General features: G+C 42.5%; 1 protein-coding gene across 2 annotated transcripts in view; it reads right to left on the minus strand.

Annotated features, from left to right (window-relative positions):
* Window positions 1-16,367, minus strand: part of TRANK1 (tetratricopeptide repeat and ankyrin repeat containing 1) — a 60,565-nt gene that overhangs the window by 21,380 nt on the left and 22,818 nt on the right. For both annotated transcript variants that reach the window (XM_066628191.1, XM_066628192.1), the window contains 7 exons: window positions 14,435-14,602; window positions 11,252-11,506; window positions 9,450-9,626; window positions 4,874-7,801; window positions 3,093-3,292; window positions 1,800-1,937; window positions 589-726 (listed from right to left, as the gene is read on the minus strand). In XM_066628191.1, coding sequence (XP_066484288.1) covers window positions 589-726; window positions 1,800-1,937; window positions 3,093-3,292; window positions 4,874-7,801; window positions 9,450-9,626; window positions 11,252-11,506; window positions 14,435-14,602 — 4,004 coding nt within the window. The remainder of the gene's footprint in view (window positions 1-588; window positions 727-1,799; window positions 1,938-3,092; window positions 3,293-4,873; window positions 7,802-9,449; window positions 9,627-11,251; window positions 11,507-14,434; window positions 14,603-16,367) is intronic.

Below are 16,367 nucleotides of genomic sequence, written 5' to 3' on the forward strand. Positions count from 1 at the left end.
GAGGGCCCAGGGCACTCAGAGCTGGTGATTAGAGATGTCTGAATAGCTGTCTAAGGGCTGCTCAGTATCTGCTGTCCTGTGGTTGGGGCTTGCCCAAGAAGGGAGACAGGTGGAGGAGGAAGGGTGAAGGAACCCCATCCTTACTGCTAAACTCTGAGGTCTGGTTGGGGCTCTCAGTTGCTTGGGCAGCAACTCTGTTTTCATCCCTTTTTCTCTGGAGCCACAAAGGTTCCAGACAGCAGCACAGCACACCCCTTTTGCAGCAACCTGGGGGCGGAGGATGAAGGAACTTACAAAAGGAGTTACTATTTAGAGTGTTGGGGATCTCTGCCACTTCATACAACTCCAAGAGCCTAGTCTTCCATTTCCAGTGCCATCCTACCAGGAGTTCTCCCCCATATGCCAAACTCCTCAGTTTCCATTATTCACATGCCCTCAGCCTACCCCTAAAAGTCTCTAGCTGATGAACAGTTCCTCACCTCTAACCCACAAGTGGACCTGTTGACCAGAGTGACACAATAAGTAAAAATATGAGGTTACATAAGGGCATTAAGGATTCTTATTTCTGACTTTTAAATTCGTAATCACCTTATACATTTCTGGGTTCAGAACCTTTCCTTGAGAATCAAGATCTTTCTCCAAGGGAGTTTCAATGATCAGCTTGGTTTCATAAGGCAAATGGGACTGGGGCACAAAAGAGGAAATTATTTTCCATTCTTTGCAAGCCTAAGAATACAAGAAAAACAGATGGAAAGTTACTTTATATAGTAGCATTATTTTGCATAGATACCTATAACCAAGTACTAGCAACTATGATAAGGGCTCCTTCCAGCTGGCGAATGTCCTCACAAGGACTTGAAACGCTGCAATGGAAAGGCCTGTATTTCACATGACTGCCTCTTTCTACCCTTCCTCTGCTCAAAAATGTATTCCTTGGATTCCTTTCATTTGTGTGAGTGGGATGAGAGGACTTGAATCCCAGTGCAGGGACTCCTAGCAGTTCTATGCATTTGCCCCTTTGCTGCTGACACCACTGTCATTCCAATAGGAGATGGAAGCATCTGTGTGCATGTGCGAGAGAGAGAGATCACATGGCTTGGAGTAGTGCTGTTGCAATGTTCCTCATTCCTAGCAGCTGAGAGGGGGATGTCCTCTAGCACTGCCCACACATTGACTCTGCACCTGCTCTTGCCTCCTGCTCAGTTCACCCTGGTGGCAATGAGTGTCAGGGCCGACTGGATGCAATAACCGGTTCTTAGAACATCACACCTATGACACACCACGGTCACAAGGATAATGTGCAGACTTCACAGTGATGACACACCAGCTTTACAGCAATGACACACAGATGTCACACCAACGACGTGCAAATCTCATGGTGATGACATGCTGTAGTCGGGGCACTATCCTTTGGATAACAGGCTGTGTAGTCCATGGATGCTTGAGGTGTTACTGGGAAGGGCTGTAGCAGCATTGTTTTGCCAGGACAAACTTGAGATTTTAGCCTTTGGTGCAAAATCTGTATGGTGTTGCCAAGACAGCCTTAGGATATAACAGGCATTGTGCCAGCATTAGTGCACCACTGGTGCAGTGTTTGAATATGATCAGGGTATAAGTGTTCCAGACAAGATGCTTGGGGTCATTTCCCTACATCGATGTTTCAGTTGAAAAGAACAGAAGAAAAAGGAAAGTCATCTGGATCGCTGGAGGCATCAGCTATTACAGATTCTCCACGTCTGATTAACCTGTGTGGATTTTGTCAAAGGAAGCCAAAATGGAAGATAAAGCATTTTACATACTTCTGAATCTGTGAAGAAATTGTAAAGAAGCACATCATCAAATTCCAAGCCTTTGGCTTCATAAATTGTCAGCACCAGAGCCAGACTAAGTTCTTCAGGAATCTTTTCCTTTGCCATTTCATTTGCCACTAATATCACCTACATTAACACAGAAGTATCAGGTTAGTATTACCAAGTATACTGTCAAACATTTCTTAACATCAGGAAGTTCTTCCTAATGGAAATCTTCTTCCTTGTAATTTAAACCCATTTGCCCCTGGAGGATGGGATGGATGGAGGTTCCATCCTCCAAAGGAACTGAGAACAAATCCATTCCATCTTTCACATGAAAGACCCTCAGATGTATATAGACAGTTATGTCACCTTTTTAACCAGCTCTGCTTCAGACTAATCATGCCAATTCCAATTTCCTCACAGGACACGGTCTCCCTCCTCTGGTCCTGCAACAGTGGGTCAATATCCCCCTTAAACTGCAGTGCCCAGAACTGGATGAAATATTCCTGGTGGAGTCTGACTTATAGCATTACATTACCATTACTTTAGCAATTTGGATCCTATGCTTCCAGGTAAAGCAGACTAAAAATCACATTGGAATTCCTTGCTGCCGTGTCACACTGCTGACTTAGGTTTAGCTTTTTGTCTAGTATAGCCTGCCTATGTAAACCGCCTTGAATTAAAGTCTGAGGAGAAATCTGACGACTAAGAAAGGCGGTATATAAATACCTGTATTATTATTATTATTACTACTAAAATATCCTAGAGTCCATTTTCCCATGTACTACTTCCCAGGCAAGTATTCCTAATCTTTTATTTATGCTTCTGATTTTTCCTATCCAAATGCAGAACTTTACATTTCTCCCTGTTAGTTAATTCTGTTTACATTTGCCCATTCTCCATACAGTCAAGATTGCCTTGGATCCTGTTTCTTCCCCAGGATACTAACTACCTCCCCAAATTTGGTGTCATGTCAAATGGGACTGCGACCTTCTTCTTTAAGATTTGGTTCTAATGCCATTATTCATGTCTTTGCAGCTGCCTCTGAGCTAGACAATTGTAATGTGCACAAGAGAGTCAACAAATAAGAAAAAGAACAAATAAGTATTCAGTGGAATTTTCAGATGATAAAAACTGGCACCATTTTAATTTTGAGAAAGCATTTAAAGCTAAAAGTTGGTCTTGAAAGCATTCAAGATTGCATACAGTCATTTACAAGAACCATATTAGAGAAGATTGTGAGAACAGTAAACTCTGACATATTGGACTGTAGATCATCATGAGCCAATAAAAGCATACCTGATGTGCTCCAAATTCTATTGGTTGGGTTTTCCTTTTGTTGCCTCTTAACAAAATTGCCAGATCGCTAACGCTGCAAGATTCCAATACAGTGGGTTTCGGTCCATCAAAGAGTCCAGAATCCCTAGGAAGACGATCAAAAGATTCTGGGAAATAGTACTGAAGCAAATCAACCACTCCGGAGGCCAAGCGAAGAATCCCTGAAAACAAAGAATTAACACATTCAATCCGTCTCTTAGATGAGAAACAGAAAAGTTGTAATTGGAAAAAACAATACTAATCTTGAAAAGTCAGTAGCTGTATGATTTAAAACTGCAACTGAGTCAGGCAGTCAATTCAGAGCTAAAATTGTTTCACTGAGGGGGACCACATGCAAGGACATAGAAGGAAAAGGAGACTGGAGTCCTAGATGCTCTTTCCACACTTCCAGTATTTTGTGCAAAGAGAAATGCATGCATCCTCTGATGGGCACAGACATACAGAAGTGCTACAGAACTACACTGTAAGGAAACAAAACATCCATGTGAGGTTTTGCCAACCAAATGCCAACCATATCAGCAGTCCTGCTGCTGTAAAGCAATTTTACTAGGCTCAGGTGGATGTTGAGGTTAGAGTGGAGAATGCCGTCTACAGCTCCTTATTTGGGAACCAAAACCCATCAGAGCAGTCTTAAGAGGGTTCCATGATTACCCTCACCACTCTCATTATGGTGACAATCCCATCACCTTCCTTTCCACCTTGGAAATGGAGAGGGGGCAGGGATAATAATCAGGCACTGCAGCTATGGAAAAGCTTTTCCCCCTCCCACCACCTCTGATAGGGAGGCTGCATCACCTGCCAGCAAAATGAATTCCAGCCTTTTCCTCTGGGTCCAGGTCTGAAGTAGGGAGGAAGTCATCCGAACAGTTGTAATGAGCTTCCCAGGCATTCTGCACTCCAGCTCAACTCTTTGGTCAATTCCCACCTACCCCAAGGGAAGCCAGACAAAGTCCCTAAATCTTTGCCGAAGCAAAGTATAAGGCCAGTGTTTAAGGCTGCAGCCTTATGAATGCTTATCTGGGACTAAGCACCAGTAGACATAGCAGGACTTACTCCTAAACATGCACAAGATTCTGCGGAAGGGAAGCAGGACGCTCTCAATGATCACACATTTAAGTTTGGCTATAAAGGCCAGCTGGAATATGTAGAACCCTAAAACCCAATTCCACTGTGCCCAGAACATAATGCAATTAAGAGGTATTTCTATGGCAACATGGACAAGGTTGCATGGATCTGGTTTATTTGCCAAGCACAGGCTTTTCACTGAATTGCAGCAGCACAAGAGTCTGTTTTTATTACAGCAACTGAAATGGCCCTGATACCATTTGTTGTTCACCCGGGCCAGAGTCCAATTTCCATGCACTTAGTAGGCTGCCTTTAGGCATTATTGGTTCTCTGCCTCTATTCCCCAATTCAAGACATGTGATCATCCTAAGCCCACATCACAGAGCTGTTACAACAACAAGCATGATAAAGTAGTATTATCTGCCCAGGCCTCAGAGGTAGCATAGCAGAATTACAGTGAAAGAGAAAAAAAATTATTTTTACACGTAACACAGGGTGTTTGCTTTCTAATCCACAGAACACATTCAGGCCCACCATGTATTTTAAAACAAAACTTCATTCTAGGTGATGTGGAGTTAGAACACCTTAATGGGTCTTTTCCTTCATAGAACATGAATAACTTCTAATATCTGTCCCTATCCCACTCCACGTAATGATGAAACATGAAATTTTGATACCTGAATGAGATCTGTAGTTCTGATAAAGCTGATAAATCCTTTTTGGTTTTCTAACAGTACACTGTTTCTTGTCAGTAGAGCTTTTACTAGCATAGTGGAAAAGCGATTTCAAGTCACTGAAACGAAAAGCAACTCCTTTCATGATACTCTGTGCCGTGTCGCCAGTCAAGAACATTGCATTGGGGTTGTCAATGCATTTCATTAGTAATACCAGCTCTGCCTGAGTGAAATCCTGAATTTCATCCCCATAAAGTTCATGGATGCACCATGGTAGATCAGTAAGATTTGAGAGTCTTTGAGACAACTTGTACAGGACATCTTCCTCATCAAAGTAACCTCCTTGTGATCTTATTTGCTGGTAACGAAGGAACAGCTGATAAATTTCACTACGGTCTTCTTTGAAGTTGGGTGATCTCTTTCGGCCTAGTTTTTTGTACTCTTGTTCTGTAAGGACACCATGGCGGCTGTTCAGTGCCTCAAAAGAACCTTTCAAAAAAGATTTTATTTCTTTCCAAACCAAAGCTGGATTGTAAGGGCATTTGCCTTTTACCATCTGGGGCCAGAATTCATTAGCAAATACACTGTAAGTGACAAAGGTTCGAGGATCACACTCTTTTTCATGAACTTCTGCAGCCTTTTCATCCTCATCATAATCTACCTCCACATCAACATCCTCTTCTTCCTCATGCCAATTTGAGATGACCTGATCTTCTTTAGTGGACCAGCCAGCAATGGTACGCTTCAGACTCCCATCTTCATTCCTAAGGAAAAACGGCTCGGGCATAGAAGCATCAAGCAAGAGCAACAATTGTTTCGATGTAAGAAAGAGGGGGAAGTTTTCATCTTTAACATCCTGAAGTTTGTAAACATTTGCCTCAAGTGGCTTGAAATGACTAGTTGGCTTGGAAGATTTACTAAGCTCAATGAAGTTCTTCTGAACTTCTTGGCACAGAACATGGTTTTTAGTGACAAAAATCTGGTGCAAGTGCTCCAATTTGTCAGAGTCTTCCGCAGTGGATTCTTCGTTCCCATCACTGTCATACACTGAATTTGTTTCTGGGTCCCCCAAGCTTGAAGCACACTGTTCATCCTCAAGTTGCCCTTGCTCATCGTCAGTGCTTACAGATGTTTCCAGTTCAACCGAATCAACAGAATCACTGCAATCAAGCTTCTCAGCACCGGGTTCCTCCTCCTCATTTTCCAACAGCATATCAAATTTGAGTCTGCGCCACATTTGTCTAACCAGCAATGGACCTTTTGCCATTTCTGCTCTCTCCCAGTAAGAGAGAAACTTTTTCCAAAGTCGGTATAAACAACAAGTGGTCTTTCCTGTTCCACTTCGTCCAATTAAGATTATTGGCTCCAAGGGTTTGGGATTCAAGTCAATGACTGCGTACTCTAACTCGCCCACTCTGAATGGGTATTCAACAGCAGAAGTCATATCATTTATTATGTTCAGTGCCATATTAGTACTGAAGCTGTGAAATTTCATTATATTGTACTCAGTTTCTACTGCACTAGCTGGTGGAAAATATTCAGGTGTAACATGATCTTTTGGTTTCTCTCCCTTGGTGTCTTCAACATAAATGCGAGGAATACGTTTTTGCGTTTTCAAGTTGGAAGACATCGGGGTTACGTTGATACCTTTGAGCTTTTTCCTCAAGATGCAAGAAAGCCCACGATTGTAGGAAGTACATATAGTTTCTATGGCATGGTCAAGTTTGTTGTGATCCAGTACAATGTCCCATATTCGAATGATTTCTGTGTAAACTCTCCCAGTTTTGTTTGTAGGATCAGAAGAAAGCTCGTTTTCTATTATCTTTTCCGCATTCTCGCTGCAACGGGGAGAAAATTCTATTGCAATCTCCCACAGCATCCTTGCCCCTTTGTCCAACTTTGCTTCATAGAGCTGAATGTTGCTTTTTGAATGTTTCAGTCGCTTTTGTAGACCCTGCGTCCATTCCCCATTTCCTAGTTGCTGAACTACAAACACTATTTTCTTCTTCATTATAGGAGAGATGCTTTTGCTTCCTAACTTCTTCAGCATTTCAGATGTACATTCAATTTCCCATGTCATGTTATCAAAGTCCTGGATGAATGCCTCAATCTCCTGAAGCTTCCCATCTTCTTCAACAGGTTCCTCCTCTTGTCCTTTAGACCCTTGGAACTGATCAAAAGCCTTGTCTGCTGTGTTCTCTTTGAGAAGGCAAGCAGTCTCTCCACCATTATAAGCCAAGCTCTCACCATCACAAGTGGTTTGCTGTTTGTTCTTTTCATCTTCAACTTTAGTTTCCAAAGATGGTAACTTCACAATTTGGGGTGTCACTAAATTTATTTGGGGTGAGACTTCACACAGTGCAAGTTTCTGAATTAACTGTGCAATTTCTTGCAAAAGGTATTCTCGTAGGGTTGACTTATTGAAGTTCCTAAATTCAGAGTTTTTCACTCCAGTACCTTCTCCCTCTTCCCAAGAACTATCACATTCTTTGGCCTCCACATCTGCTGGCAGCTTCCCAGGTAGCAATTCTGATGAAGGTGCACGTGATAACTTGGCTGAATTCCTCGGCTGTGATCTGTCACCATTTGGAGTGGGCTTTGGCATCTTAGCAAGGTGAACTGCTACATCATGTCGGAATTTCTTCTTGTTCTCGCCCACAGCTTCATTCCATGCTATGCGCATTGGATCTTCCTTTTTCCTTCTGTAAAACACATCTCTTCCAGAGTTATTTTTTAAATTGCAGTTAATGTCAAACTTTGCTAGCAAGCTTAGCATTTTCTTAACTTGCTTCGTCAGATTTTTCTGAAAAATAATGTGGAGTACCGTGTCCCCATTTTTGTCTCGGCTATTAGGATTAAGATATGGAAATGCTGATGGATTTGAGACATACAAAGCTAACAGGTCACTTAGGAAACACAATCCAATGTCATCTGGAGAGAGAAACAGAAGAAAAAACAGTAATTAGAAGTTTTACTCATGTTTATTTTAAAATGTTAAATCAACTGTTTTTTCCTTCAGTAAGGTCAAAAAGTGGCTGTTATCTGTTTTAGTAGCTCCCCCCAACCCACCTCAATAACTTGATTCTAAATGACATAACAGCCACAGGTAAGAGTACACAACAAGATTAAGTCTTGCCTGAGCAAATAGATGTCATGATGTGCAGATCCCCTTTCTCAACTGAAAGAAAGCGCCAAGACCAGAGATCAACCTCCGAGTACATTAAAACAAAACAGGAACTTCTATGGTCAATTGCTAAAGAACATTTTGGTTGTTCACCAGGATTTCCCTATTTTAATCCGTTTGACCCACTGCTGTTTGAGTTATAAAGATCACTCTAGACATTTCCTGAAACATCACAAAGGGCTTGTCAGGCAGCAGTTGGGAAGGGGTCAGGGAGACAGGAGAAAGGTGTCACCGAAAACTTCACATGCATATAAAATATCCCTACCTGCCCAGTTGTCTCTCATTTAATCTGCAGCCTTCGTGGTTCTGTCACAAATGCCACTCTGTGTTTGCCCCCAATTAACAAGGGTGACACTTCTCAAATCTACTGGGTTTTATAACAATTATTCAGGTAAAGTGTCTAAATGTGGAAGCTTTGCTCAAAAACAAGATGAAAAGAAGCAAGAACATGTGTCACACTTCATGGTAACTATTTTCTTTCAAATGTCTTAACTTAAAGCAGAGGTTCCCAAACTGTGGGTTGGGACCTGATTTTTGGTGGGTCGCCAACAGGTGATGGAAAGATCAGATAACCAATTGCCTCAAGCCCTGAAGCTATTCAAAAATCATATACTGAAGCTGCTAGCTGCCCTGCAAGGAGCTGAGCTCTTGCAGTTTGCAAACATGTGTAAATACAGGGAGATAAATGTTCATGGGCCTTTCTGGTTATTATTACTTATAAATAAAATATTTCTCTCAATCGCCTTTTTTAAAAAGTCTGGTAAACCTAGGTGGGTCCCAACAGTGTGTCATTTTAAAAAGAGGGTCCTGGTGCTAAAAAGTTTGGGAACTACTGACTTAGAGGAACATACAAAGCTGCCCTATACTCAGAAGCACTGGCTTACCAAGCCCAGCATTGTCTACTCTGACTGACAGCAACTCTTCAAACAGCAGCAGAGCTAGGGAGGGGCGGAGCTGTAAGTGCAGCACAGCTCCAAAACTTGCAGTGTAATTTGTCCTTCCCTCTCACTGCCATTCCATGGAGCAAAAGCAACAAAGAAGCATCTTCTCCACATTGTTTTCACCCCGGGAGGCTCTGAGCACAAGAGGGAGAAGTAGCTTACACAAGTTCTGGAGCCATGCAGCACTTACAGCTTCATCCCTGCAGCTCCACTACTGTCTCCCAGGCTCTCAGCAGGGATCCCTCTGCTTTTTTTTTTTTTTTTAAAGTTGGCTAAAATTGAACACAGAGCCTTGTGCATGTAACTCATTAGCAATGAATCATCCCCAATCTCTCTTTAATGGGCTGCCTGTCTTTGTATTGGGATAAGCTGGAGGGAGTTCAATTTGCATCCTTTAGGAAACTTGTTAATGGATTTCCCAAACAACAAAAAGCTACCCACGCCACATGCTTACCATTTTTATCAAAGCAGATAGACAGTGCTGCATGTAAAGGGGTGTCGCCTTCTACGAAAGAGATACAATGAGGATCTGCACCACTGCTCAGCAGCAAGTGGGCCAACTCAAAATCGTGGTTTTTTAAGCATTTCTGAAGTGGATTCTCATGCATGGTTCCAGTCCCCTCAGGTGATGCTTTGGAAACAGATTTGGAAACAGATTAGAATTATACTCATGTGGTACAAGGTAGGAGGGGAAGAGAAAAAAGGGAAGGAAATGGTTTGTGTAGGATAGACAGGCATCCCAATTCAACAGTGATTACAAGTAGCTAGAAACACATTTCATCTTAACAGTTAGAATTACACAATCAATAACCAGAGGAGGGCCTGCACCGTGGCTGCATACAAGGTGCTCTTGACTACTGGCTCTTGAGCAAGGGAGGATAACTTGCAGGTACAGTTTTAATAATGTAGTCTCGTGCTACAGTGCACTCACCGCCTACTGTAAAGTGCAACTTTGGCCTTAAAGATCTATCATTTGGAAAGCTGAAGGCAGTGGAAGGCTGTAATCCTTCCTGCAAATTTCCTGGAAGTAAGTCCCACTGAACACAATGAGGTTTACTTCTGAGTAGACATGCACAAGCTTGCACTTAAGAGAGCAGCACAGGCTGCACCAATATACTATGATGACTATGGGGTCATTTTCTCACTCATTCTAAAGCAAAAAAAAATGGCAACTGGAAGAAGCCAGCTGCCAGGACAATTATCAGTACTTCAAGCATTGCTAAACCTACCACTGTCCACAGAGACACTGCAAAAAGAAAGTCTGAAAAGCCACACCAATTGGGACATTGGTTTTAGGTCACCAGCGGAGACTGCTTAATGCCAACTACCTGAAGTGAAGAGGGAGGCCACATCATGCCTGCTCTTGAATTAACAGAACTGGCCCAGGATCACAAGACAGTTCACAGCATCAGAATTCAATTTAATTTATACAAACATACCAAGCTGTCTTGTATCAAGTCTGATCATTCAGAGACTACATGACTGCAGAGGCTCCCCAAGGTTTCAGACAGAGGGCCTCCCCAGCCTTACTTCTGGATCTGCCAGGGATTTGAATCTGTGACATTTTATATACCAAGTTTTAGCTCTACCACAGAATTATAGCCCCTTTCTTTGTTGAACTACATCTCCCTCAAAAAAACATCTGTACTGATTCTGTTTTGGTACCTCTAATCACAATGACCTCTGTCTTCTTCTTTAAGTCAGAGGTTCCCAAACTGGGGTGTTAAAATGCCCCAGCCAGGGAATCTCTGTTACTGCCTCCTTAAGAGGTGGGGCAATAGCAGCAACTTGATCGCCATGATCATACTGCCACAGGGGACAAAAGTGTTTTTAAAAACTTACCCGGGAGTCACTATGGCTCTCCAGAGGGTCCAGGGAGCCCATGCCCCCCCCCCTGCAGGCCTTCCTGCACCTCCAAACTGACGTAAACAGCTAAAAAAGCCACTTCGGTTTTCATCATGTCCCCTTTTGTGGTTTTCATTGCAACTAAAAAAACCTTTTATCTCCATGGGCAGCACAATTGTGGTGACGATGTCATCCTCCCTCCCTCGCAAGCACTTACAGTACAAGCTACCTTAAAACAATAACATGGCTTTCTCAACTCACAGCTCACTAAGCACAAAGAAAACACAAAGGAATATTCCCCCCCCCCCCAGGTAAAAAGAGACAGACTATGACATTTGTAAGACATCTGTTTTAGTCAAAAATAGACAGATTCAGCTGTTCTAGAATACTTCAATAAATGCAAAATATTACCTCCTCTGCCTATCAAGCATTTTAGAAGTTGTACTCGTTGCTTAACCGATTTGTCAATACACTGCAAGACAATGCCGATGTCAAGGTCTGAGAGATCGCAGCTCTCGATGAGAGCATTTCCTGGTGTCATCTGCCCTGTACTGCTTCGGGTTAGCAACAGCAGAACTTCATGCCACTTTTGAGCCTCCAGCAAAAGTTTTATGAAATTCTTGGCACAGGCAGGAGGAATGTCACAGGCTACTTCTTCAGGAATATCTGAAAGAAACAAAAATGTAAGTAGTTATAGCCTGATAGTGGCATACTCAGGGCTTCTGGCATCCAGGGCAACACCTGACGTCATGATTCCATGCAGTGCCATGACCTCATCAGTGCACTCGCACTCCTGATGGGGAAGCAGCTGGAGGGGAGCACGTGCTTGGCAGATGGCCAGGCAATTTTTGCCTGACATGCTGCTAACAGGGCACAGGTACTCCAACTGCTTCCTGGTGCGGAAACAGCTGGAGCGTCTGCTCTGGCACCTCCCTTCGATGACGCCCATGGCTTGTGCCATGTTACGCCTCACGGGCGATACGCCTCTGTGGCCTGACAAAGGTCACCTGACTTTTAAGGCACATTTGACAGACACATATTCACTTTCCATCCTGCAAATAGCATTCTTATGTTACCCTGTTCCAGTGGTAGTCATAAGGGGACTCTCTTGTACCCCATTATAATTTCCACCACATTCCCTTGCATCCCCTGGTAGCATTAATAGAAACACTAGTGCTGGTATAAATGGCGAAGTGGAGGCCTAATGATGACTTACCATGAAAAACCATAAAAGTCAGGCACCAACCTTGGAAATGCACAAAAATATCAGATGGGAATACCCCATCTGGTATATATTTTATCCTACCTCACCTTCTCAGTCTTAACACATAGAGAAAGAGAAGAAGAGAGGCAGAAAGAGAAAACAGAGATGGAAGAGGAAGGAAGGAAGGACGGAAGAGCTGCCCCAGCGCTTGAACCAGGACTTGTGACTGTGGCAAAAGGCAAAGGCAGCCAGGTGACACTACACTCCCCAGGGGAATTACCTGACCTGGGGTCCAGACTGACCCAGTACTGTCTCTCCTACAAGCCTTTCCCAGGAGCTGCTCACAGACCTTCTACCTGAGGCAGAAGACAGGGCTGTCTGGATAAGGTATTTCCCAGGCGGACCTGGAGAAACTATAGTTTGGTAGGGGCTGGAACCCAAAAGCCTACAGGCCCCTTTTTGTTTGTAGATTCTTTCCCTCCGTTTCTGTTCATCTAAGATAAAAAGTAAATCCAAGGAGACGTGTTATCCTCAGCTCTTGCTCACAACACCCCAATGTCTTTCCCGAGCCCACCAGAGGCACAAGTCAGACATTATCTAACTCAGGCTGTAATCCTAACCACACTTTCCTGAGAGTAAGCCCCACTGAACAAAATAGGACTTACTTCTGAGAAGACCTGGTTAGGATTGTGCCCTCAGATATTTAAAACAGCAAGCTGTAAGATTGGCAGTTTAAGCAAGAAATCTCCTTAAACAATGACGTTTCAACTGCCAATTTAAGATGGGAACAAGGTGATCAAAAAATCAATTGTTTTTCTCCTGGCATCTCAGGGGAACAGAGCCCTCTCCTGTTACTAATGTAACATAAGCTGCTAGTCAAAACAAGCCATAGGGACATCAAGCTTTCTGGCAAGTGTTGAAAGGCTCATAATGAGACAAGCACTACACCATCCAACAACAATTGTCTCCTTATGATAATCCAACAGTGTGGTACAACTCTTCAGTTCCTGAACTCAGCTGGTCACCTTTCACAGAACATCCGTTTTCACAACACATTAGAAGATGCAACTGCACAACTGTGTTGTCCAGGGGAAAAATCTAAAGGCTTTGCAACAAAGATTTCTGACTTGCTACACTGATAACAGTTGTGTCCAAATGTACAGAAACATCCCTATATTCAACAAATCAAGACAGCGTAAAATCATGCCTGCTGCTAAGAAAATCAAAGCAAGATGACAACTAGACAAAGCAATTGATGGGTTACTCAGTAATAAAACACTATAAAGAATTTTGAAAGTGTTCAAAGCATTGCGTGTCCCAGAAGTCCTAATGGCCAGCCTTTAGGATAGCAGTATTCTTACCCATATTTCAGACAGACACAGAGGCAGACAGAGAATGGCTTGCTTAGTCAATTCCTGCCAGAGGCATTAAAGCTATTTCAGTTTTGTTAGAAGATTGGAAAAACATACAAATCAATGAGAGAACCAGTTAAACATTCAAGGCTGAAAAACTATCAGGTGAGAATGAATTTAGACTATCAGGTTAGAATGAGGGTGTGTGTGTGTGTGTGTTTCTGGTCATGAATCAAGGTGCTGGTTATTTCTTTTACAACTCTAGACAGCTTGGGACCAAAGTATCTCAAGGTCTGCCTTCTCCCACAAAAGTCTGCCTGTTCTGTAAGAACTTCTAGAGAAGCTTCCCTACTTATGAACATTCCACTTAATGAACTTTCAATGATACAAAAATGCCTGGTCATAGATCCATTGCCTGAATGGAGCAATAGCTGTAAGTTCAACTGTCATGTAATAGATGGAGTGCACCCCATTCCCATTATTCCTGATTCTTATTCAGCCCTGTTAGCTCACTTTATAAGGTAAGATCACACAATATCCTAAATACTGTACTGTAGATATACTGGAAATACCTTTTTCCCCTTATTTTACATTACACGTTCACTACAAAAAATAGTAATGTTGGACTTACAACCAAAACGGATTATGAACAGACCTTACACATTCATAAGTAAGAAAGTTTCTGTACCAAGTCCTTCCTACAGCATGCCACATCTGACACCAAGCACATAAAAACTACATTTTGATATCATCCCACATAAAGAAAAAAATCTCCTCACAAGCTAGTTCTCTAGATGCAGTCTAAACTAGAAAAATTAAGATGATTCAAACAACTTGAAATGCTTTCAGCACGCAAAACTATGATTAAGAAAATGTAGAAGCTCTGCATTTATATACATGAAATAATATATCTTAATATGTACACTGATCTTTATAGCAATCCTTGGGGAGAGAAATCCAAATTCATTTTTAGATTTCAGAAGTTATACAAACACATTACTAGCACCTATGAAACAGCAAGAGGGAAACATACGGTACCTCTTACTCTAGACAGCAGCTTCAGAAGCTTCTGAGTTTTCTCATTCTTCAGCAGGTTGGTGTTATGTGCTTGGTTTTCCAAACGGCAAACTCCCACAAACTTCTCAAATGCATCCTGAAGTAAGGCAGCACAATCATCGGAGTCTCTGCTTTCAGTTTCCTCTGTAACTGGACAAAATAAAATAAAATAAACCAAAGAACATATTTGTGACACTTTTTGGTAGGGGAGAGAGTTCATAGATTCGGAATTATGAAAAAATGATACAAAGACTACTGATAAGAGATGTCAATAGATGGTGGTTCTTTCCAGTTCCATAAGCCAAATAATTCTACATATTGGCTTATAAATTTTTTACCTCCAAGGAAAATATGCCATATCAATCAGTCTGTCATAGAAACTCCATGAACCACAAAATATTCCGGTGAGCATTCTTGGGTGACTTAGCCCACATCGGGGAATGATCACGTCTGACAGGCAGGTTCTGGAGCAAACTCTATTCTACAGTTGTGTATTTCAGGCAGGGCCATTCTGACCATGAGATTAGCTGAAGTCGTTACTTCAAAGAGGACTGGCAAGAAGCACTTGTTGCTCGCCACTCCACTTCCTGCTCTCTGAACTGAAAAACAAAGAGGGGAACAGAATGGCAAAATGTGAAGGAAATGGGCTAGAGTAGTGGTTCCCAAACTTTTTAGCACCAGGAGCCACTTTTTAAAATGACACTCTATTAGAACCCAACTAGGTTTACCAGACTTTTTAAAAAGGAGATCTAGAAAGAAATAATTTTATTTATTTATAAGTAATAATAACCAGATAGAAAGAAGCCATAAACATTGATCTCCCTATGCTTGCAAACTACAGGAGCTCAGCTCCTTGCAGGGCTGTTAGCAGCTATAGTATCAGGGCTTGAGGCAATTAGTTATCTGATCTTTCCATCATCCTTTGGTGACCCACCAGAAATCAGGTTGCGACCCACCAGTGGGTCCCAACCCACAGTTTGGGAACCACAGGGCTAGAGTATCTCTGATGTTCAAAGACTACAACTCCTCTCTTCTCCACACTCCTGCTCTTTTCCTTTTAAAAACCTGGGACTGGGAAGATGAGAAGTAGGTAAGGCAGTTGGTGTGACAATGGGAGAGGGGACAGCATTTGGTGGGGCACTCAAAGGTTTTGGGCCAGCCCTGACTGCAACAGAAGGTCAGTGGGACAACTGTCTTTCAGGGAAGTCCATCAGGGAAGTCCATCAGCCATTATCAATTAGGGGAGGCACCAGGATGCAGGTCTCTTGTTATCTGGTGTGCTCCCTGGGGCATTTGGTGGGCCGCTGTGAGATACAGGAAGCTGGACTATATGGGCCTTGGGCCTGATCCAGCGGGGCTGTTCTTATGTTCTTATTCAGGGATTCTCTGCAAAGTTTCCAAGAACCCCAGGTGTTATCTCCCCCCCCCCCCCAAAAAAAATCCTGTCCTGGGTAAAAATATGCTAATGGAATCATAGGAAAATCACAAAATTGCACCTCTCCCCCCAAATGTAATCATATAGCCCAATTCTCAACTCACATAGTACCTACATACAGATGGACAATGCCAGCAGCCATAAGCCTCAAGGCAGTTGCACAAACATTCTTTCCTATATATGCTGGAATCATCCCTTCACTGATATTTATGCAAGTTTCATTAGAACAGCTTTTCAAGCTTTAGGCTGTAGCACACCATGTTTAGAATTAACCATGGTTAATGGCTGTAAAAACATAACCAGAAGTCATGGGCAAGGGTAGACATGGACAAAATTCATATACAAGGAGGTTGGGTGGGGAGAAATCACAATAATATTATGGCCAAATTCCTACATTATGCTAAAATTTATGTCTGCATAATGCTATAAAAACAAACATTCAACAAACATTTTTTCAATGAAGGTAACTCTGTCCTTGAA

Source organism: Tiliqua scincoides, chromosome 5 (assembly GCF_035046505.1).
Source record: "Tiliqua scincoides isolate rTilSci1 chromosome 5, rTilSci1.hap2, whole genome shotgun sequence".
Lineage (NCBI taxonomy): Eukaryota > Metazoa > Chordata > Lepidosauria > Squamata > Scincidae > Tiliqua > Tiliqua scincoides.